The sequence below is a fragment of the Erpetoichthys calabaricus genome, chromosome 11 (assembly GCF_900747795.2).
Source record: "Erpetoichthys calabaricus chromosome 11, fErpCal1.3, whole genome shotgun sequence".
Lineage (NCBI taxonomy): Eukaryota > Metazoa > Chordata > Cladistia > Polypteriformes > Polypteridae > Erpetoichthys > Erpetoichthys calabaricus.
In genome coordinates, this window is record NC_041404.2 from 140,505,419 (window position 1) to 140,529,090 (window position 23,672).

The 23,672-nt window shown below is 42.2% G+C and overlaps 1 protein-coding gene across 2 annotated transcripts; it reads right to left on the bottom strand.

Annotated features, from left to right (window-relative positions):
• Nucleotides 1–254: 254 nt before the first annotated feature.
• cdip1 (cell death-inducing p53 target 1) lies at nt 255–12,744 on the bottom strand. 2 transcript variants are annotated; one of them, XM_028814117.2, is made up of 5 exons: nt 12,575–12,744; nt 9,480–9,583; nt 9,143–9,286; nt 5,314–5,587; nt 255–781 (listed from the first exon to the last, which is right to left on the bottom strand). In XM_028814117.2, the coding sequence occupies exons 2-5, from the start codon at nt 9,562–9,564 to the stop codon at nt 670–672; spliced, it is 615 nt and encodes a 204-aa protein (XP_028669950.1). In that variant the 5' UTR covers nt 9,565–9,583; nt 12,575–12,744; the 3' UTR covers nt 255–669. The 2 variants fall into 2 exon arrangements, with proteins under 2 accessions (XP_028669950.1, XP_028669951.1); XM_028814118.2 differs by lacking the exon at nt 12,575–12,744 and adding an exon at nt 12,410–12,566.
• Nucleotides 12,745–23,672: the final 10,928 nt, after the last annotated feature.

Here is a 23,672-nt window from a genome sequence, read left to right on the forward strand (position 1 = left end):
GGGGTACTACATTCAAGATGAACCCCATCATGTCTGAAGGGTACTCAGAAGAATTGTCGATTTACTGCAAATGAAGCCTATATGGGGATTTGGAGAATCAAACTGAATCTCGTTCGCGGGGGGGGGGGGGTACCTTTCATATGACAAGAGGGGAAGAAACGTAAGGTCAGCTACGCACACCCCGTCGTTTTTTTTTTTTTAAATCAATTCTGTTCCAGGTCATTCCGCATAAAGAAAAGCAAATCCCAGAACGCCTCTCTCATTCCACCCAGAGACTCTGCAGCCATTCAGGGACACCAATGTGAAAATCATGACTGGGAAAACAAGACCCGTCTGCTACAAAGAGACTGCGACACACGCTTGGAGGGGTTTAAAGAAAACAACCAAAACAAACAGAGAGAGAGAGACTTGCCCGCTAGTAAAACGTCCCGGTAAAACTCTGTCCGAACACTTGAAGCCCTTTTTGTCATTCCTCTTCACTTCACCACCAACGGAGTTCCCAGGGAGACGTTCACAGCGACTTGACGTGACTAGTACAGGACAGCTAGAGAAAAGCGCAACTATATTGTCAGAGAGGGGCTACAATTAAACACGGAGAGAGAGACAACCGGAGGTCGCGACTACCCCAGGGGCTACTCGGACAAGACATTCCACTAGAGGGCGCCACTGTTAGCACATGCGCTTGTACGTGTAGATGTAGCCTTTGCAGTTGGGGCAGGTGTGCGTCACATCTTTGAGGTCGTCCATCACGAAGGGGATGAGGCAGCAGCCCAGGTCACACCTGAAAAGAGAAAGAGAGAGACACGGGAGTCCAGCGAGGTGGAGGGGCTACACGTCAGCAAGGGGAGGAAATTAGCGATGCATACAGACTGCAACGTAACACTTCAGGCAATGTCATTCTCCCTGTTTGGATGAACAGTCTACAGTTGTGGCCCAAAGTTTTGAGAATGACACAAATACAAATTGCCACAAAGTTTTGCTGCCTCGGTTTTTATGACGGCAATTTGCATCGACTCCAGAATGTTCCGACGAGTGATCAGATGAACTGTAATTAATTATAAACTCCCTCTTTGCCATGAAAATGAACTTCATCCCAGAAAACCACTTCAAGTCAGCCCTGCCACCAAAGGACCTGCTGGCGTCACTTCAGTGGTCCTCTCGTTAACTCGGGTGAGACGAGGACGAGGCTGGAGGTCACTCTGTCATGCTGACTGAGTTCAAACAGAGAGGTGAAGAAAGCTTCAGCAAGCACCAGGAGTGTCTCCTAAAGTTGATTCGGCAGCGGGCACCGCCAGGGCAGAGCAAACTCAGGAATGGCAGCAGGCGGGTGGGAGTGAGGTGAAGACTTTTGGAGGATGGCCTGGTGGGTGTCAAGAAGGACCGCAAAGAAGCCATCAGGGACAGACTGATATTCTGGGATTGGACTGCTGGGGTCAAGTCATCTTCTCTGATGAACCCCCTTTTCTGATTGTTTGGGGCATGTGGAAAAAAGAGAAGGTGAGCGGTGCTACCATCAGTCCTGTGTCACGCCAACAGTAAAACATCCTGAGACCATTCATGTCAGCCAAGCCAGGAATAAAGAATGGGTCCAAAACATCCTGTGAGAGCAACTTCTGCCAACCATCTAAGAACAGTTTGGTGACCAGCATGATGGAGCACCGGGCCATAAGGGCAAAGTGAGAACTAAGTGGCTCGGCAAACAAAACATCGACATTTGGAGTCCATGGCCAGGAAACTCCCCATTGAGAACTTGTGGTCAATCCTCAAGAGTTGGGTGGGCAAACAAAAACCCACCAATTCTGATTATATGAGAATGGGCTGCCATCAGTCAGGATTTGGCCCACAAGTTGATGGACAGACAGCATGCCAGGGTGAATTGCAGAGGTCTTGAAAAAAGAAAGAAGGGCCAACACTGCAAATATGGACTCAGTGCATAAACTTCATGTCACTGTCAATCAAAGCCTTTGAAACTTCTGAACTGCTTGAACTTCTACTTCTGTGTCCCATAGAAACATCTGACACAAAGATCTAAAAACACTGAAGCAGCAAACTTTGTGAAAACCAACACTTGGGTCCTTCTCAGAACTTTTGGCCGCGACTGTACAGTGGCTCCGCTTTGATTGCGATAAAAAACACGAGTTCACGCTTTTGATTTTAGTCGACTAGATTACTGTAAGGCACTCCTTACAGGACCACCTAAGAAAGATGGCAGTTAGTGCAGAACACAGCAGCCACAATCTAAACTAGAAAAAGAAAATCCGAGCACATCACCCCAGCCTTAGCGTCGTTACACTGGTTACCGGTGTCATTTAGAATTGACTGTAAAATACCACTAATGGTGTATAACAGCCTTAAATAATCTCACCCTGTCCTGTAGTTTGGAATGTCTCCAACCCCCCCCACCCCCCTCTAAGTCATAAACCTCAGATCTTCAAATGGTGGTCTATCTATAATTCCAAGAGCCAAGCTTAAAAGAAGTGCTGAGGTGGCATTTTAGCTCTTATGCACCTAAAATCTGCAAAACTTTACCGACAGAAATTTGCCAGGCTAAACACTGTGGAACATTTAAAATAAAAAACTGCTAAAAACCGACAATTTTTATTTGACTTTATCAAAGCTACATTTCAGTTGTACTTCCTGATAGACTATATGGGCATAGAATGGTCATATTCTTCAGGGATCCGCAATCTAAACTAATCTCCACTATTCATCTCCTGCCTTTTCTGGTTCTTCTGTGGTGGCGATCTGTGCTGCCACCACCACCTGACCGAGTCACCATGCAGCTCCCTGAGATGATGGAATGAAGGCGTGGGCTCAGCTGTCCACGAGACCAACTTCATCCAATCCTATCATATGAAGCCTCAGCATCTGTAGTTCTAAAATGCATTACTAGAATTGTTTGTGATATGCCATCTGTTGGAATGACAAATACATTTTATGACTACAAATGTTTGTGATGTGTCATCTGTTAGAATGAGAAATTCAATACATTACTACAAATGTTTGTGATACACCATCTGTTGGAATGAGAATGCAGTGCATTTTAGTATTATAAAAGAATGTGATGTGCCATCTGTTGGAATGGCAAATGCAATGCATATGTCTCTGTTATATGGCACTTGATATGGGATTCATAAAAGTATGTTTGTGATGTGATCTGCAGGAATGGCAAATGCAATGCATTTTATTACTACAAATGTCAGTGATGCACCACCTGTTGAAATGAGAAATGCAGTGCATTTTAGTATTATAAAAGAATGTGATGTGCCATCTGTTGGAATGGCAAATGCAATGCATATGTCTCTGTTATATGGCACTTGATATGGGATTCATAAAAGTATGTTTGTGATGTGATCTGCAGGAATGGCAAATGCAATGCATTTTATTACTACAAATGTCTGTGATGCACCATCTGTTGAAATGAGAAATGCAGTGCATTTTAGTATTATAAAAGAATGTGATGTGCCGTCTGTTGGAATGGCAAATGCAATGCATATGTCTCTGTTATATGGCACTTGATATGGGATTCATAAAAGTATGTTTGTGATGTGATCTGCAGGAATGGCAAATGCAATGCATTTTATTACTACAAATGTCTGTGATGCACCATCTGTTGAAATGAGAAATGCAGTGCATTTTAGTATTATAAAAGAATGTGATGTGCCGTCTGTTGGAATGGCAAATGCAATGCATATGTCTCTGTTATATGGCACTTGATATGGGATTCATAAAAGTATGTTTGTGATGTGATCTGCAGGAATGGCAAATGCAATGCATTTTATTACTACAAATGTCTGTGATGCACCATCTGTTGAAATGAGAAATGCAGTGCATTTTAGTATTATAAAAGAATGTGATGTGCCGTCTGTTGGAATGGCAAATGCAATGCATATGTCTCTGTTATATGGCACTTGATATGGGATTCATAAAAGTATGTTTGTGATGTGATCTGCAGGAATGGCAAATGCAATGCATTTTAGATGCCGCATCACAGACATTAACACTATCAAGTGGCATATAGGAAAGACATATGCATTGCATTTATCATTCCAACAGAAGGTGCATCATAAACATTTGCAGTACGAAAATGCACTGCATTTCTCATTTCAACAGATGGTGCATCACAGACATTTGTAGTAATAGATAGATAGATGTATCTATCTATCTATCTATCTATCTATTACTACAAATGTCTGTGATGCACCATCTGTTGAAATGAGAAATGCAGTGCATTTTCGTACTGCAAATGTTTATGATGCACCTTCTGTTGGAATGATAAATGCAATGCATATGTCTTTCCTATATGCCACTTGATAGTGTTAATGTCTGTGATGCGGCATCTGTTGGAATGACAAATGCAATGAATTTTATTACTGAAAATGATTGTGATGTGCCATATGTTGGAATGACAGAGAAATAACAACCAGACAGACACGTATCTTTTTTTTTTTTTTTTAAGGTGAATTATAGTATAGTGTAGTGTACTTCTCTACTTGTCTTGTGTTTGGTGCACTGTGGTCCTGAGAAACATGATTTTGTTCCACTGTATGCTGCGATACAGTGTATGGATGATATGGCAGTAAAGCCACTGACTTGACTGGACAATTCTCTCTTTTGGGTGTTGAATGTGGTTTACGATTAACAAACTTATCTTCATTTTTCAAAGTTTTTGGCTCACAAAGGACAATTTGAGAAGAAGCTTTTAAAGAAAAACTCTGATCAGGATGTTCAAACAATCTCGGGTGTCAGGAGGAGACACACAACTGCAATCACTTGTGTATCCCCAAGTGACCCCCTCAGAAGGCAGTGCCCACTGGCTTGCTTCTCTTAAAGATAACTAGAGAGGGCAGAAGTGGGACCACAGGCTCAGACTGGCAGGCTGGAATTCACTTCTGGTCTCCGTAAATCACACAAGTTTAAGAGGGGGGGCTTCAATATGAATGGCCAGAGAACATAAAGAAGTAGACTTTCTAGTGGACCACCAAAAGAGCAGACGGGCACCACATTAAACACGGAGATGCAATTAACAGGAGAATTAAGGCAAAGCGCAGGGGCCGCGCTCAGATGTGCCCGCTTCATGGGCTACGGACAGGACTGGCATTCTGCCAATGACATTTCACGACCCACTGTGCTCATCTGACGCCCGCAGTTCCTGCACTTTCTCTTTATTGACCGATGGCTCCATTTCTGCTTCTGCAGCAGGACCTGCCAAGCATATCCCCAGGCTGGGTGACCCCCCGATTTAAAAACCTGACTGTGCTTCATTTCCTGCAGCTCCCACCCTGAAATGGGACATCAGTGAAGGACACCTACCCGACAAAGCAGCAGAAGAGACAGAAGAGCGTGTTCATGAGGCCTAAGTCATAGGAGATCTTGGTGGTGATGGCCTGCTGGCAGTGGGGGCACACCGTCTGGACTGGCGACGCCTGGAACATCTCCCCTTGTAGGACTGTAACTGTGGTGGCGGCCCCGTGGGGCACAAACACTGTCGTGGCATGGGTGCTAGGAGATGGGTAGGGGCCAGGGCCTGGAGCATACTGGCCTGGAATAGGCTGTGGAAAATGACCCGGTGGAGCATAGTAACCCGCTATGGAGAAGAAGAACGAGAAAAGGAAAAAAGAAAATCACCTCGGGTCAGTGAAGTGGAGTGGGCTACAACCCTCAGGGGGGCTCCTGAACAAGAACAAAAACACACACAATCACCCGGCGTCGGCAGATAATCACAGAGGGACGGCATGAACTTGTCACTCATTTTGGAAACGGTGGCAATCACGGTGGCAGTAGGCCAACCTCCTCGTACCCCGCACCAGTCTCCAGCTCCAGTGTGCCCAGGGTCTGCACCCACTGAGCCACGCCTGGTACTTCACCAAATGAGCAGCCATCTGACCTGGCACTTCTATATCTAAATATATATGTTTAGAATAAATAATAAAAATAATAATAATTGTATTTATATAGTGCTTGCAGTATAATAATAATAATGCATTTTATATATATATATATATAGCCTGCAGTATAATAATTTTTATTTCTCTAGTGCTTCCAATATAATACATTTTATGTAAACAGTACCTGCAATAATAATAATAATATTTATATAATGCTTGCAGTATAATAATAATAAAAAAAAAATTATGTATATAGTGCCTGCAGTATAATTTTTATTTCTCTAGTGCTTGCAATGTAATCAAAATAATACAAATACATTTTATGTAAACAGTACCTGCAATATAATAATATTTATTTAATGCTTGCAGTATAATTATAATAATTTTTATTTCTATAGTGCTTGCAGTATAATAAATAATAATAATAATAAATGTTATGTATATAGTGCCTGCAGTATATTAATAATAATTTTATTTATATAGTGCCTGAAGTATAATAATAATTTTAATTTCTATAGTGCTTGCAATATAATAATAATACATTTTGTGTATAGTGCCTGTAGTATAATAATAATAATTTCAGTTCTATAGTGCCTGCCGTATAATAATAATAATAATAATAATAATAAATTTTATGTATATAGTGCCTGCAGTATAATAATATTTATTTATATAGTGCCTGAAGTATAATAATAATTTTATTTCTATATTGCTTGCAGTATAATAATCATTTTAATTTCTATAGTGCTTGCAATAATAATAATACATTTTATGTGTATAGTGCCTGCAGTATAATAATTATAATAATTTCAATTCTATAGTGCCTGCCATATAATAATAATAATAATAATAATACATTTTATGTATATAGTGCCTGCAGTATAATAATAATATTTATTTATATAGTGCCTGAAGTATAGTAATAATAATAATATTTATTTATATAGTGCCTGAAGTATAATAATAATTTTAATTTCTATAGTGCTTGCAATATAATAATAATACATTTTATGTGTATAGTGCCTGTAGTATAATAATAATAATTTCAGTTCTATAGTGCCTGCCGTATAATAATAATAATAATACTAATAATAAATTTTATGTATATAGTGCCTGCAGTATAATAATAATATTTATTTATATAGTGCCTGAAGTATAATAATAATTTTATTTCTATATTGCTTGCAGTATAATAATCATTTTAATTTCTATAGTGCTTGCAATAATAATAATACATTTTATGTGTATAGTGCCTGCAGTATAATAATTATAATAATTTCAGTTCTATAGTGCCTGCCATATAATAATAATAATACATTTTATGTATATAGTGCCTGCAGTATAATAATAATATTTATTTATATAGTGCCTGAAGTATAGTAATAATAATAATATTTATTTATATAGTGCCTGCAGTATAATAATAATATTTATTTATATAGTGCCTGAAGTATAGTAATAATAATAATATTTATTTATATAGTGCCTGAAGTATAATAATAATTTTATTTCTACATTGCTTGCAGTATAATAATCATTTTAATTTCTATAGTGCTTGCAATAATAATAATAATAATAATACATTTTATGTGTATAGTGCCTGCAGTATAATAATTATAATAATTTCAGTTCTATAGTGCCTGCTGTATAATAATAATAATAATAAATTTTATGTATAAAGTGCCTGCAAACTCAAACAATTTCCATAAAAAGTATTCTAAACCCCCCCAACCAGGATCTTCTCACTTTTCATTAAAGGGTCTTTATTTGCTGACCAGTTATAAAAAAATGCCAAAATAAATCCCATGTAATTCATTGTTGTATAAAAAATCAAATCTGAAAACGTCCAAGAGGCGAGCACTTTGCAGGATTAGCGCAGGCGTCCCGGATGAGACGGTGAAGAAGCCGCTACTCGGACGGGAGGCCAGCACGACGACACGGACTATAAATAAATAACTCGCGAGTGGTTCCATTCCCCATACGCCAGGTGGGGGTGGTCCTCCTATGGGAACCCAGTCGGGACAGCAGCAGAGGTGCTTGGGAGTCCTGAAGTGCTGCCCTGTTGGGGTCCCTGGGGATCGAGAGGAGGCTCGGTCAGGGGAGGACCTCCCTACTACATTCCTTATGGCCCCAGAAGACACGATGTGGCACTGGAAGCATTCCTGGGTCTGGCATAAAAAGAAGCCCAAGTCAAGAGTTGGGAGGCAACGGGCAACACTCAACTGGAGGAGAGAAGTGGTATAAAGTGGCACATTGCTGGAAGGAGGTCTGTAAAGGGGCTTTGTGGAATAAACCTCCCTCATTTTATTCTGTTAATGTTTGGTGCATTGCTGGGTATGTGGTTTGGTGATCTCTGGCACCCCCTTGTGGTTACAACGTATACTGTACATAAACACTCACTGATCCAGTTCTTAGGACCACCTGCACACCTGCTTACCCCCGCAATCAGCCAATCACGTGACAGACAGCAGGGCACACCCTCCAGAATGCCTCTCTACCTGCTCGCTGGAAGTAAAAAGCTGTGAGCTTAACATTTGTATTTCCTACGTGTAAATCTTTACATTTACTGACATTCAGTTTCATCTGCCCAAGACTGTGTGCCATCCAAGACCCGTTTAACAATTCGACGGATTCTCACTTCTCTGCCAGTCCACCCAGCTTGGTATCCTCTGCAAACGTAAGCAGCTCGTTATTTACATTCCTATTCAGATTACTGTATTTATATTTACGAACAATAGCAGCAGCCCCAGCTGGGCACCACTCTTGGCGTCAGCCAGTTGTGATGAGTTCCTTGCACCGTCACCCACTGCTGCCCGTGTCATGGAGACGCCCAGTAAGTCAATGGCTTCTGCATGGCCACCACCCGCCATCCTGCACAAGCCACCTCTGACGTGTTCAATTATCAAACCTGCTTAATCCAGTTCAGGGCCGCAGCGCCAGGGCCTACCCCAGCAGCATCAGACACAAGGCAGGAAGCCACCCTGGAGAGGGCAAGATGCCACTTCAGTCGTATTGTCCTTGATGCAGATTGGCACCATTTGCACGTGTCGTTCCTGATCTGTGCCCCGATGCTTGCTGTGATGGGCTTCAGCTTCCCCGGCTCGGGATTAAGTGGGTTTGGATGGATGGATGGATGGATATTTTGACAGGTGCCACTTGTAAAACTACACCACCGACTCGCGGGTACTTTCCACATCTGACAATGATTGCCACTTCGTGGTCACCTTAATGTGGGTGAGTGAGACAGGACTTACTGTTTGGCGGGTACCCCATTCCTCCTTCTCCTGGGACGTGTGGCGGTATGAATCCCGGCTGCATGGGCGGCTCATAGGGTGGAGGGCCGTACTCTGGCGGGATGGGGTGCCCATGTGGCTGGGTTACCATTGGTGGTGCAGAGCCTGGAAACAGAAGGGAAACAGTGGTAAAGTGTTGAGGGGAGGCTGAGATGGCATTGCAAAGAGCAAACTGGGGAAGACATGAAGACCACCGAACCCGATGAGATATCAATAGAAGGTGTCAAAAGGAAGAAAAGCCCCCCACCCAAAAAAGTCACATGAAATGAGAAGCACCACCAGCCCCGAAAAAGCTCACCTAAAATGGGAGGCTGGCCATTCTTCTCTTCAATCAAAGGAGCGCTGGGACCACCAGGATATGGAGGAGGTGGGTCGCTCGACATCCTCAAACAGCACGTTCAGCTACAAAGACAACACAATTTGAGTTACGCGCCTCTGACCTGTTCGAACGCTTTGTGCACAGTTGGCATCAGGTTGGCACAATGGTGATGTCTGGGTTGGCTGCTGCTCATGTACTCTCTTGAACCGGGAAGCACTGACAGTGGAAGGACATACCGTGGCATAGAAAAAATTTTCGATAATCGCGACCCACGAAACGCAGTTTCCCATCGGGGCACAGGAGTGCCAGGAGTATGGGGTGATTCAAAGAGAGAGTCACTCAGATGCCTCACTCTAAAGTGGCGTGTCACACCTGCGGCCCCATTAGGTGACACAAGATAACGAGGCGCCTGCACGACAGACGGGAAGGAAGGAGGAAAGAAACAGGAAAAGACGGAGAATAAATGAGGCAGGATGGGCAAGAGAAGAGGTGGGCAGCTGGGAGGAGAGCCCGGGGGTTGGCGAGTGAAGCCAGCAGGGATCAGAGCCCCCTAGTTTAATAAAAGCCCTTGTCACTTTTGTCACCTACCCCTCCTCATTTGGCCGGCTCATCTCTGTCTAGGGCTAGCAACGGTTCGGGTTCAAGAGGCTCCCAAAAGCAACCAAGGAGCGTGGAGCCGACTTGGACCGTCAAATTCCATACAGAAAACAAAACAGCAGCATCTTAAAATAAATCAATCAATCAATTATTCAAATAATAAAAGCAACATGGAATGGAGGTTAAAGGTCACAATAAATACGTTTTAAAATCCACAGCAGACCTCCTGACATGGCACTCTATCATAAGCCTCCTCCAAATCAGTGACCATATGCAAACCTGAAATGTGAATTTCGCATTGGGATTAATAAAGTATCTATCTATCTATCTGTCTGTCTGTTGTTCTTGATGCTTCTCTATCAGCTGTCTAGATAGATAGATAGATATGAAAGGCGCTATATAATAGATACAGGGTGGTCCAGATCTAATTATGCAACTGTTCGACTGACAACCGTCTCCCCGCCATTTTGGAATGCATGGCAGGTGCTGCCATCTATCGGCAACAAAAAGAATTTTAAGTGAAATCTCTATGTGCAGGACAGGTGCTGCGAGTTCTCTATGTACTGTAATACACTTAAGTTATAACGTAATGAAAATTGCATAATTGGATCTGGACCACCCTATAGATAGAGGTTAAGACGTTGGACTTAAAAAAGTGAAAGGCGCTATATGATAGATATAGAGCACAGTAACTCTCTGCAGCTCCATACTAATTCACATATTAGCATATTCAAATTCAGAACTTCATTTTAATTTACAGTAAACACTCCTTCTCATATCTGGGTGCTCCATCCTGCTATTTCTATACTCTCATTAACTCAGATCTTCTGGAAAAATCCTGACGAATAACTACAAGAATGCGTGGCTAGACACAGGGGGGCATCTCATACTGGCACATGTATGCTCCAGCTGCTCGTGACCTGCCGACATAACTAATGGTCATTAAGTATAATAATTGACATTTTTTGTCATATACAAATTCCTGCATGAGACTTGCGTCATTATCGCACACCCCGACTGACCCTGCAGAGACGGAGAGAGAAGCCTGGGCTCCGAGCGCAGGTTCACCTCTTTGTGATGGTTAAAGGGGTCCAACAGAGTGCCATTCTTTCTGGCAATGCTGGGATTTTCAGCAGCAGCAGCAGCGGGACTCTGCAGGGACCCCAGAATGGGGCTAACATGTCCACCTTTTCAAATTCCAGTTAAACACAAGCAGCGAATAAAGCAGTTAGAGGTCTTCTCTAGTAGTACTAGTACTAGGGTGTTGTACCGTTTAGTTAGCCAATAAAAGGTGTCATTTTGCTCAGGTCTTCACTAGTAAATGTTCAAATTCCGTTTGGACTTAAATTCATAACAAGCCTTTCCAGTCATCTTCTGCCTAATGTCTGTTTTCTTTGGTCCACTCCTAACCTTTTCCTTTTTTATTTGCCAGTTTTTGGATTTTTTTTTTCTTTGAAACTTTTCCTCTGAGGCCAGCATCCCGGACTCATCATTTCTCTGTTGTAGGCGACACTGGCTTTTGGTGTGTATTTAAGGAAGCAGCCAACTGAGGACCTGTTTCTGTCTGTCTGACTGTCTGTTTCCCACACTACACACTCTGATTGATGTCCTTCTCCTACTATGCAGTTGTCAATCCGCGCCTCCCCTTCTCCTTCTGTCCTGATCAGCTCACCTCTCATGACAGTAACTGACACCTTTCAGTCAACAGTCGTCAATTAACATGACGCACACGTCACTCGCACACTCACACAGATGCCACGTTGCTCGAACCTTCCATCACACGGGCACAATGAAGCACATTTCCGTGACTGTAAACATAAACACGGGTAAAGTACGCAGCAGCAGCTCCTTAAAAGCTCGCTGTGCCCAATCGAGCGACATATCCGCGCACGACAGCAAATTGCAAGCACTCAGCCTCAGTCCCAACGCCGTGTATTTTCGCATGCGCAAGACGGCGCGCAGTCATTTATGGGAAATGAAGTCCAGGCGACAGATTTGCGTTGAACAAGAGATGACTCGGAACTGCAAAACAACTACAACCCCCAGTGAGCTAAGCGTCAAACAATAAACAGCGGTACCGTAATAATAAAGCTAGACCTTTCTTTATTTCTCTTTCTCTCTATATATATACTGTTTCGTTTTTTATTTGATTCCGTCATTGTTTATCAGAATTTCTTTGCGTGTGAAACCCGCCAACTCCAGCTGCTCGGTTTCTCTTTCTACACCAGCGGCTCCAAAGGACAACGGCCCGTATGCGTCCGTGTTTATTTTCTTAGCAGGCTGACTCCTGCCCAATGACCGCCTATACTTACCCCTCAAATCCCATCCCCGTCACCTTCCCACTTCTTAATGATACTTTTTGGTGTAAATGTTCGTTTCTGCGTTTCTACAGCCAGCCCTCTCCTCTCCTCTGTCTCTATCACTATTACTATCGCCACCGCCGTGCAGTCACCCGTTTGTCCCCCGATGTAGTTCACCTGACAGTTCTGCTGACAAAGTCCGGTCCGATCGACTCCAATGCGCCTTCCTCCGCTCCGAGCTGAGACTCCCGTGTCCAGCTTTGCTGGTCCGCCGGTCTCCGACCACCACACACTGCAGCTGATCGCCCGTCTATGACGCACCGCGTGAAACGGGATTTCTACACGTCACGCCCACCCCGCCACTACCGCTCACCCACGCAGGACAGGAAGGGGCTCCTGGCATCTGTCGCCGAGTCCGAGGTGACAGCGAAGAGGTGAGCAGAAAGGGCTGTCACAGATACAAACAAAAAACAAAAAAATAAATAAATGCAATAAAATCCGATCTGAGGGGTGCGCGTCACCTCAAGGCGAGCATGCGACTACGAGATACGAGAACCCCGGTCATTGGAAAGACAAGAGATCGTATAGGCCGGGAGACTAAAACAGAAGAAAGCGGTGCCATGTCGCTATTTTGGGATGTGAACGTAAACGCACAGGACACGGCGACAATCTGAATTGGAAGGCGACGCGCAAAATGCCGAATACACGCAGCTGCTTTCACCAATCTGACAGGACCCGTCGAGAAAGAAGGGGTGCAAATGGTCGTGACAGGACATGACTGTGGAACTACAGGGCTGAAAATGCCCGGCGGACAAGACCCCCGGCACAGGGGACCGTGACACAGGATTACGATAATAAGTGCGCCGCTGGTCATTTATTTTTAAACACACTAATCTGGGATCCTAAAGTGGTTTGTCGTGTAGTGGGTGCGACAACGTGCTGTGTCAGCGCAAACACCTAACCTTTTAGTCATATAGCGCCTGTCCCGGAGCCAAAACACTAAATGAAGTAAAGGAGAAGATAACTGGTGACAACATGCAGTGTAACATGACATAAGTACGACTAGGGGGCGACGCCTTTATCTAAGGCAGCGTTTCTCAACCTTGAAGTATTTGTGACCCGAGTTTTCATAACAATTTTAATCGCGCCCCCCCTCCTAACGTTTTTTTGAAAGGAGCCCACTTAATACCAATTTGTTCTTTTTTAATTAATGATATATCATAAATGCATATTTTATTATACCTACTTAACTTTTATCGACATTTATCTAACTCTATATTTATTTTTCTAGTATCAGAATGTAGTTTAAGTTAATTTGTTTTGGTTTCAATAGATGGATTTTTCATATTTTTGATTCTTGTTTTCTTTTTTTCACATATTCACGCCCCCCCCCCCCCCCCCCTCTTTTGTTACTTCGCGCCCGCTCAACAGATTGAGAACCACTAAATTCTAAGGTGACTTACAACCTCCGAGACACAAGTGGGTGGGGGGACTTGCTGAGTGTCACACAGAGGTGTCAGCCTCACAGTTTAAAGTCCAAACTCTTAACCACTAATCTTATATAAAACTTGTTATATCTCTTTATGTTTATACCTATACGGTCTTTTGTAACATTTCATATTTTCTGTATACGCTTATCTAATATTCAGTGCCTTTCCTATCTATCTGTCTTTACCTGAAACTGAAATACGAACCATAATATTTGTATTTACAGCTGACGCGTTTAATCCAACTTGACTGCACAACATTTTGAGATCCATTTAGTTTCAGTTCGTTTTTCCAGTTGGAGCAAAAGAAGGTGAGGTGACTTCACAAAGTCACACAGTGTCAGCAGTGGGACTTCAACCCGCAGCTTCAGGGTTTTTAAGTCCAACGTCTTAACCTCTATCTATAGGGTGGTCCAGATCTAATTATGCAATTTTCATTACGCTATAACTTAAGTTTATTACATAGAGAACTCACAGCACCTGCCCTGCACATAGAGATTTCACTTAAAATTATTTTTGTTGCCGATAGATGGCAGCACCTGCCATGCATTCCAAAATGGCGGGGAGACGGTTGTCAGTCGAACAGTTGCATAATTAGATCTGGACCACACTTTATCTATTATATAGCGCCTTTCATATCTATCTATCTATCTATCTATCTAATTATATAGTGCCTTTTGTGTCTATCTATATCTATCTATCTATCTATATAGCGCCTTTCATATCTATCTATCTATCTATCTATCTATCTATCTATCTATCTATCTATCTATCTATCCATTATATAGTGCCTTTTGTGTCTATCTATATCTATCTATCTATCTATCTATCTATCTATCTATCTATATAGCGCCTTTCATATCTATCTATCTATCTATCTATCTATCTATCTATCTATCTATCTATCTATCTATCTATCTATCTATTATATAGTGCCTTTTGTGTCTATCTATCTATCTATCTATCTATCTATCTATCTATCTATCTATCTATCTATCTATTATATAGTGCCTTTCATATCTATCTATCTATCTATCTATATATCTATCTATCTATCTAATTATATAGCGCCTTTCATATCTATCTATCTATCTAATTATATAGCGCATTTCATATCTATCTATCTATCTATCTATCTATCTATCTATCTATTATATAGTGCCTTTTGTGTCTATCTATCTATCTATCTATCTATCTATCTATCTATCTATCTATCTATCTAATTATACAGCGCCTTTCATATCTATCTATCTATCTATCTATCTATCTATCTATCTATCTATCTATTATATAGTGCCTTTTGTATCTATCTATCTATCTATCTATCTATCTATCTATCTATCTATCTATCTATCTATCTATTACATAGTGCCTTTCATATCTATCTATCTATCTATCTATCTATCTATCTATCTATCTATCTATCTATCTATCTAATTATATAGTGCCTTTCATATTTATCTATCTATCTATCTATCTATCTATCTATCTATCTATCTATCTATCTATCTATTATATAGTGCCTTTTGTGTCTATCTATCTATCTATCTATCTATCTATCTATCTATCTATCTATCTATCTATCTATTATATAGTGCCTTTTGTGTCTATCTATCTATCTATCTATCTATCTATCTATCTATCTATCTATCTATCTATCTATATAGCACCTTTCATATCTATCTATCTATCTATCTATCTATCTATCTATCTATTATATAGTGCCTTTTGTATCTATCTATCTATCTATCTATCTATCTATCTATCTATCTATCTATCTAATTATACAGCACCTTTCATATCTATCTATCTATCTATCTATCTATCTATCTATCTATCTATCTATCTATCTATTATATAGTGCCTTTTCTATCTATCTATCTATCTATCTATCTATCTATCTATCTATCTATCTATTACATAGTGCCTTTCATATCTATCTATCTATCTATCTATCTATCTATCTATCTATCTATCTATCTATCTATCTATCTATCTAATTATATAGCACCTTTCATATCTATCTATCTATCTATCTATCTATCTATCTATCTATCTATCTATTATATAGTGCCTTTTGTATCTATCTATCTATCTATCTATCTATCTATCTATCTATCTATCTATCTATCTATCTATCTATTATATAGTGCCTTTCATATCTATCTATCTATCTATCTATCTATCTATCTATCTATCTATCTATCTATCTATCTATCTATCTATCTATCTATTATATAGTGCCTTTTGTGTCTATCTATCTATCTATCTATCTATCTATCTATCTATCTATCTATCTATCTATCTATCTATTATATAGTGCCTTTCATATCTATCTATCTATCTATCTATCTATCTATCTGTCTATCTATCTATCTATCTATCTATCTATCTATCTATCTATCTATCTATCTATCTATCTATCTAATTATATAGCACCTTTCATATCTATCTATCTATCTATCTATCTATCTATCTATCTATCTATCTATCTATCTATCTATCTATTATATAGTGCCTTTTGTGTCTATCTATCTATCTATCTATCTATCTATCTATCTATCTATCTATCTATCTATCTATCTATTATATAGTGCCTTTCATATCTATCTATCTATCTATCTATCTATCTATCTATCTATCTATCTATCTATCTATCTATTATATAGTGCCTTTCATATCTATCTATCTATCTATCTATCTATCTATCTATCTATCTATCTATCTATCTATCTATCTATCTAATTATATAGCACCTTTCATATCTATCTATCTATCTATCTATCTATCTATCTATCTATCTATCTATCTATCTATCTATCTATCTATCTATCTATCTATTATATAGTGCCTTTTGTGTCTATCTATCTATCTATCTATCTATCTATCTATCTATCTATCTATCTATCTATCTATCTATCTATCTATTATATAGTGCCTTTTGTGTCTATCTATCTATCTATCTATCTATCTATCTATCTATCTATTATATAGTGCCTTTCATATCTATCTATCTATCTATCTATCTATCTATCTATCTATCTATCTATCTATCTATCTATCTATCTATCTATCTATCTATCTATCTATCTACATACTCTTCTCCTTACTACTGTATATAACGTTGTGAGGCCATCGTGTTTTTTATGTTGTGTTTCTGTTACGGCTCTTGTTATGTTTTTTGTTTTTCTTTTATATTATTAATTTTATTTGTTTTGTCATTTGTGTGGCGGGAACACCACGAGAAGTTCCAGGCGGCCATGTGTGGGATAGTAAAGTTCATGTTGAAGTCCAAGTGTGACTCAAATCTGTTATCATCTATTCGTGGTTATTTATGGAGTCTGTTGTGGTTCTAAATAAACAAAGGATCATGACATTTTGCTTAGTGATATAAAATGATAAAAATGTTGCAACTTTTTTTTGGATTTCTCTTTCTCAACTCCATTGGCACATATGTCAGCCCAAATATTCTTCTTCTTCTTTCTTCTTCTTCTTTCGGCTGCTCTCGTTAGGGGTTGCCACAGCAGATCATCTTCTTCCATATCTTCCTGTCCTTGTCATCTTGCTCTGTCACCCCATCACCTGCATGTCCTCTCTCACCACATCCATATCCTTCACCACATCCTTCTCTTAGGCCTTCCTCTTCTCCTCTTCCCTGTCAGCTCTATCCTTAACATCCTTCTCCCAGTATTCCCCCATCTCTCCTCTCCACATGTCCAAACCAACGCCATCTCGCCTCTCTGACTTTGTCTCCCAGCCGTCCCACCTGAGCTGACCCTCTAATGTCCTCATTTCTAATCCTGTCCATCCTCGTCACACCCAACACAAATCTTAGCATCTTTAACTCTGCCACCTCCAGCTCTGTCTCCTGTGCCACTGTCTCCAGCCCATATAACACAGTTGGTCTCACTCCCGTCCTGTAGACCTTCCCTTTCACTCTGGCTGATACCCGTCTGTCACAAATCACTCCTGACACTCTTCTCCACCCACTCCACCCTGCCTGCACTCTCTTCTTCACTTCTCTTCCACACTCCCCATTACTCTGTACTGTTGATCCCAAGTATTTAAACTTCTCCACCTTCACCAACTCTACTCCCCTCATCCTCACCATTCCTCTGACTTCCCTCTCATTCACACACATGTATTCTGTCTTGGTGGTCCTACTGACCTTCATTCCTCTCCTCTCATATCGCTACCTCTCCAGGGTCTCCTCAGCCTGCAGATCACAATGTCATCAGCAAACATCACAGTCCACGGGGACTCCTGTCTAATCTCGTCTTTCCACCTGTCCATCACCATTGCAAATAAGAAAGGACTCAGAGCTGATCCCTGATGTAATCCCACCTCCATCAATCCTACCGCAGACCTCACCACAGTCACACTCCCCTCGTACATATCCTGGACCACTCTTACGTACTTCTCTGCCACTCCCGACTTACTCATACAACACCACAGCTCCTCTCAGTCACCCTGTCATATTCTTTCTCCAGTTCCACAAAGACTCAATGCAAGTCCTTCTGGCCTTCTCTCTACTTCTCCATCAGCACCCTCAGAGCAAACATCGCGTCTGTGGTGCTCTATCTTAGCATGAAACCATCCTGCTGCTCACTAATCATCACCTCACATCTTAACTGAGCTTCCACTACTCTTTCTCATAACTTCATGCTGTGGCTCATCAGTTTTATCCCCCTATAGTTACTGCAGTCCTGCACATCCACCTTATTCTTAAATATCGGACTACCAGTACACTTCTTCTCCACTCCTCAGGCCTCCTCTCACTTTCCAAGACTCCATTAAACAATCTGGTTAAAAACTCCACTGCCATCTCTCCTAATCACCTCCATGCTTCCACAGGTAAGTCATCTGGACCAACGGCCTTTCCATTCTTCATCCTCTTCATCGCTCTCCGTCCTTCCTCCTTGCTAATCCGTTGCACTTCCTGATTCACTATCTCCACATCATCCAACCTCTTCTCACTCTCGTTCTCTTCATTCACCAGCCTCTCAAAGTTCTCTTTCCATCTGCTCCACACACTCTCCTCGTTTGTGAGTACGTTTCCATCTTTATCCTTTATCACCCTAACCTGCTGCATGTTCCCTCTGTGTAGCCCACCGGTCCTTTTCTCCCTCCTTAGTGTCCAACCTCTCATACAACTCATCATATGCCTTTTCTTTAGCCTTCACCACCTCTCTCTTCACCTTGTGCCTTATCTCCTTGTACTCTTGTCTACTTTCTGCATCTCTCTGACTATCCCTCTTCTTCTTTGCCATCCTCTTCCTCTGTATACTCTCCTGTATTTCCTCATTCCACCACCAGGTTTCCTTTTCCTCCTTCCTCTGTCCAGATGTCACACCAAGCACCCTTCTTGCTGTCACCCTTACCACATCTGCTGTAGTTTCCCAGCTGTCTGGTGACTCTTCACTGCCACCCAGTGCCGGTCTCACCTCCTCCCTAAACTCAACCTTGCAGTCTTCCTTTTTCTGCTTCTACCATTTGATCCTTGGCTCTGCCCTCACTCTCTTCCTCTTCTTGATCTCCAACGTCATCCTACAGACCACCATCCTATGCTGCTTAACTACACTTGCCCCTGCCACCACTTTGCAGTCTGCAATCTCCTTCAGATCGACTCTTCTGCATAGGATGTCATCTACTTGTGTGCATCTTCCTCCACTCTTATATGTCACCCTATGTTCCTCACTCTTCTTAAAATACGTGTTCACCACAGCCATGTCCATCCTTTTGGCAAAATCCACTATCCTCTGACCTTCTTCATTCCTCTCCTTGACACCATACCTACCCATCACCTCCTCGTCTCCTCTGTTCCCTTCACCAACATGCCCATTGAAATTTGCTCCAATCACCACTTTCTGTGCCTTAGGTACACTGTTCATCACTTCATCCAAAAATCTTCTTTCTCATCCATTGCACACCCAACTTGCGGTGCATATGCACTAACAACATTCATCATCACACCTCCAATTTCCAGCTTCATAATCATCACTGAGCCTGACACTCTTTTCACCTCCAGAACACTCTTGACATGCTGTTCCTTCAGAATAACTCCTACTCCATTTCTCCTCCCATCCACACCATGACAGAACAATTTGACTTCACCTCCGATCCACCTGGCCTTACTCTCCTTCCATTTATATCAACCTTCCTCCTCTCCATCATATCTGCTAACTCTCTCCCCTTACCAGTCACACTGCCAACATTCAAAGTTCCTACCCTCAGTTCCACTCTCTTTACTTTCCTCCTCTCCTCCTGCCTCCGGACATGTCTCCCAGGCCTGGCCTTAGGCATAGGCGAAGTAGGCAACCGCCTAGGGCCCCGGCGTCTGGGGGGCCCCGGATCGACTCCTTGGTCTAATTTTCACGCATTTCACAGAGCTTCCAGGGGGCCCCTGGACCCCCCTCTCGCCTAGGGCCCCATAATACCTAAGACCGGGCCTGTGTCTCCCCACTCTTCTTCTCCTTCTTCTTCTTCAGCCAACAGTAGTCCAATTTCCGCCAGCACCCTGTTGACTAACAGTACTTGTGGCGCTCGTTGTTAACCCAGGGCTTGACCGATCCGGTATGGAAATTTGTATTGGATGTCAGCCCAAATACATGTACATTGAAGGAAAAGCTTCTAGAAGTTCCACGATTGGCCACTAGAGGGGGGCCTAATTGTTTTCTTGATTTGACTGTCACGTGCCCGCCGTGCGCAATGTCCCTAGTCACGTGGGCAGAGGGCGGCGGAACCAACGCGCCTGTAATCACACAGAGGACTTCCTGAGAGAAAACAGCACGGGCAAAGCCGTCTAGCAGGGGATTTTTAAGGGCCCTCTGACAGCGATTTATTTTTTATTATTTAACTGACGCCTTCATCCAAGGCGACGTACGACATCTGAAACACAGCTGGTTCCTTATCTTTTATTTTTCCAAATGCAGCAGGCAGGTGAAGTAAATAGTTCAGGGTCACACGGTGTCAGTAGCAGGATTTGAACCCACAATGTCAGCGTTTGAAGCCCACCGTCCAAAGCCTTAACTGCTACGCCACATTTTACGATCGCTCACTAATTGCACTCATTATGAAAGACACTATATGACTGATAGATGTGAAAGGTGCTATATGATAGATAGATATGAAAGGCACTATATAATAGATAGATGTGAAAGGCGCTATATCATAGACAGATAGATATGAAAGACGCTATATGTTAGATAGATATGAAACGCACTATATAATAGATGTGAAAGGTGCTATATCATAGACAGATAGATATGAAAGGCGCTATATATTAGATTGATATGAAAGGCGTTATATGATAGATATGAAACGTACTATATAATAGATGTGAAATGTGCTATATCATAGACAGATAGATATGAAAGGCACTATATGTTAGATATGAAAGGCGTTATATGATAGATATGAAACGCACTATATAATAGATAGATATGAAAGGCGCTATATGTTAGCTAGATATGAAAGGCGTTATATGATAGATATGAAACGCACTATATAATAGATAGATGTGAAAGGCGCTATATCATAGACAGATAGATATGAAAGACGCTATATGTTAGATAGATATGAAACGCACTATATAATAGATGTGAAAGGTGCTATATCATAGACAGATAGATATGAAAGGCGCTATATATTAGATTGATATGAAAGGCGTTATATGATAGATATGAAACGTACTATATAATAGATGTGAAATGTGCTATATCATAGACAGATAGATATGAAAGGCACTATATGTTAGATATGAAAGGCGTTATATGATAGATATGAAACGCACTATATAATAGATAGATATGAAAGGCGCTATATGTTAGCTAGATATGAAAGGCGTTATATGATAGATATGAAACGCACTATATAATAGATAGATGTGAAAGGCGCTATATCATAGACATAGATATGAAAGGTGCTATATGTTAGATAGATATGAAATGCACTATATAATAGATAGATAAATAATGTGAAAGGCACTATATCATAGACAGCCAGAGCGAGGTCCTGCACTGGTTTCCCAGGAGTTCTTGTCACGTGTGAAACGCCCAACATGCCCACATCACCACTCTGTGGCACAGCAGTCTACAGTGTGTAAACTGGAAGCCTTCTGGTTTCAAACCAGTAACACAGTGGTTCGTACAAAGGGCCAGTGACTTAGTCAGCACGTCTAACTGGGTGGGGTAGCTGGAGTTGCACTGGGCTGCAACGCCCGCCCCATGAAGGGCACAGAGGTGATGATTACTTGAACTTGGACTTTCCTTCCTTCCTTCAGGGGAACATCTGGCTCCAAAGTGAGTCTCATGGATGTTTCTAAAGGGCAGAGTGGAGATCATTGGTTAAACTGGGAGCCTTCTGTTTTTAAACCAGTAACCTGGTGGATCATACAATGGCCTGTGGGCTCCAGTAGCATTTTAAATTGGGGTGCAGCTGGGCTTTAACTGGACTGTAAACCCTCCTGTCGAGGGGATTGTGGGTTTTCTTGGCTGAACCGGAGGGCTTCCAAAATTCTGTCCCATCAGTGGGTCAGTGACTGGGTCAGCATTTGAACTGGGAATGCATTTGGATTTAAACTGGGCTCTATAGTCTTGTCTTACAGAAGGTGTGAAGATCACCTATTAAACTGGGAGCCTTCTGGTTGTAAACCAGTAAGACACTGGATCATAAAGCTGGCCACTGACTATGTCACCATCTGAACTGGGAGGCAGCCTCGTTCCAAACTGGGCTCTGTGCCCTCCCATGAAGAGCTGAACTGGCAATCTGATTGGCCGCCTCCTGGATTCAAACCACAGCCACATACCCCCCATCTGGAGGCCATCGAGCGCGGATTGGTTTTAAACTGGGCCTCCTCTGAAGGACACTGCAGGGGTCCGTGGCTTCAGACCCTTCCCCCGAGGTGCGGTGGAGGTTTCTCCCAGTTCCACCTTCCATGGCCACCCATCAAGCTCTTGTCTTTCCTTTGATTTCATTTCATAAAAGTTTCACTGCAACTTTAAAAGGAGTAGAAGCAAGCCCCCCCCGTGTGATCGCCGTGACAGACTCAACACCCCCCCCCCCCCCCCCCCCCCCCCCCCCCCCCAACCATGGCATGCTAATTCACAGGCCGCTTTCTAAAGCCCGGGGTCTTTTTTTCTCACAGACAAGAGGGGATGACGTAGTGAGAAAGAGCCAAGCTGCTCACTCATCCCCATTCAAAGGCAGCCAAGCTAATTGGGGGCAGCGAGGATGGGGGTCCGCTGCGCGTGAATCAAACAAAACCTTATTAGCAGCAGTGCTGATGTAATCTTCCTGTCTGATTGTCGGCTCGGCCAGGCGGAGGGAGACGACTTACTTTTACATTCATAGAGAAGGCAGTGGTGGTGGTGTAGTGGGGGGCTTCCACGATCATCCCGACTGCCGGGGATCTGTTTATACCGAGTGGAGGGGCAAGAATTAGGGAGAATCACTCAGAATGGCCAACAAGACATGAAGCACACAGGGGCAAAGGAGACCCAAACACGGCAAGGCCATCGGTGAAGACCAAGAGCGAGACTGCAATGCTCAGCCTGAACACCAGAGGGCCTGCAACTCACCTTAAGACTGAGAGCCTCCAAGAAGAGCGGCCGGCCAGCAGGTGGCAGCAGAGTAGTCTCACCAGAGCTCACATGTTATTTCCAATAAAGCCCCCCATCTCGGGGTCCGCATGAAATGGTCCACGTTTACTTTGCAACAATTGACAAGGCAGAAATTTGAGGACGAACTGAATAGAAAGAGCAAGGGGCTGAAAAGAGAGAAACACTGGT

Bases quoted from the DNA above. Each gene is read 5' to 3' on its own strand.
- cdip1 (XM_028814117.2), bottom strand. From the start codon at position 9,564: ATGTCGAGCGACCCACCTCCTCCATATCCTGGTGGTCCCAGCGCTCCT. The intron at 5,588-9,142 runs GTAAGTCCTGTC...TCTTCTCCATAG, and splicing joins AATGGGGTACCCGCCAAACA to CGGGTTACTATGCTCCACCG. The intron at 782-5,313 runs GTAGGTGTCCTT...TTCTCTTTTCAG, and splicing joins CTCTTCTGCTGCTTTGTCGG to GTGTGACCTGGGCTGCTGCC.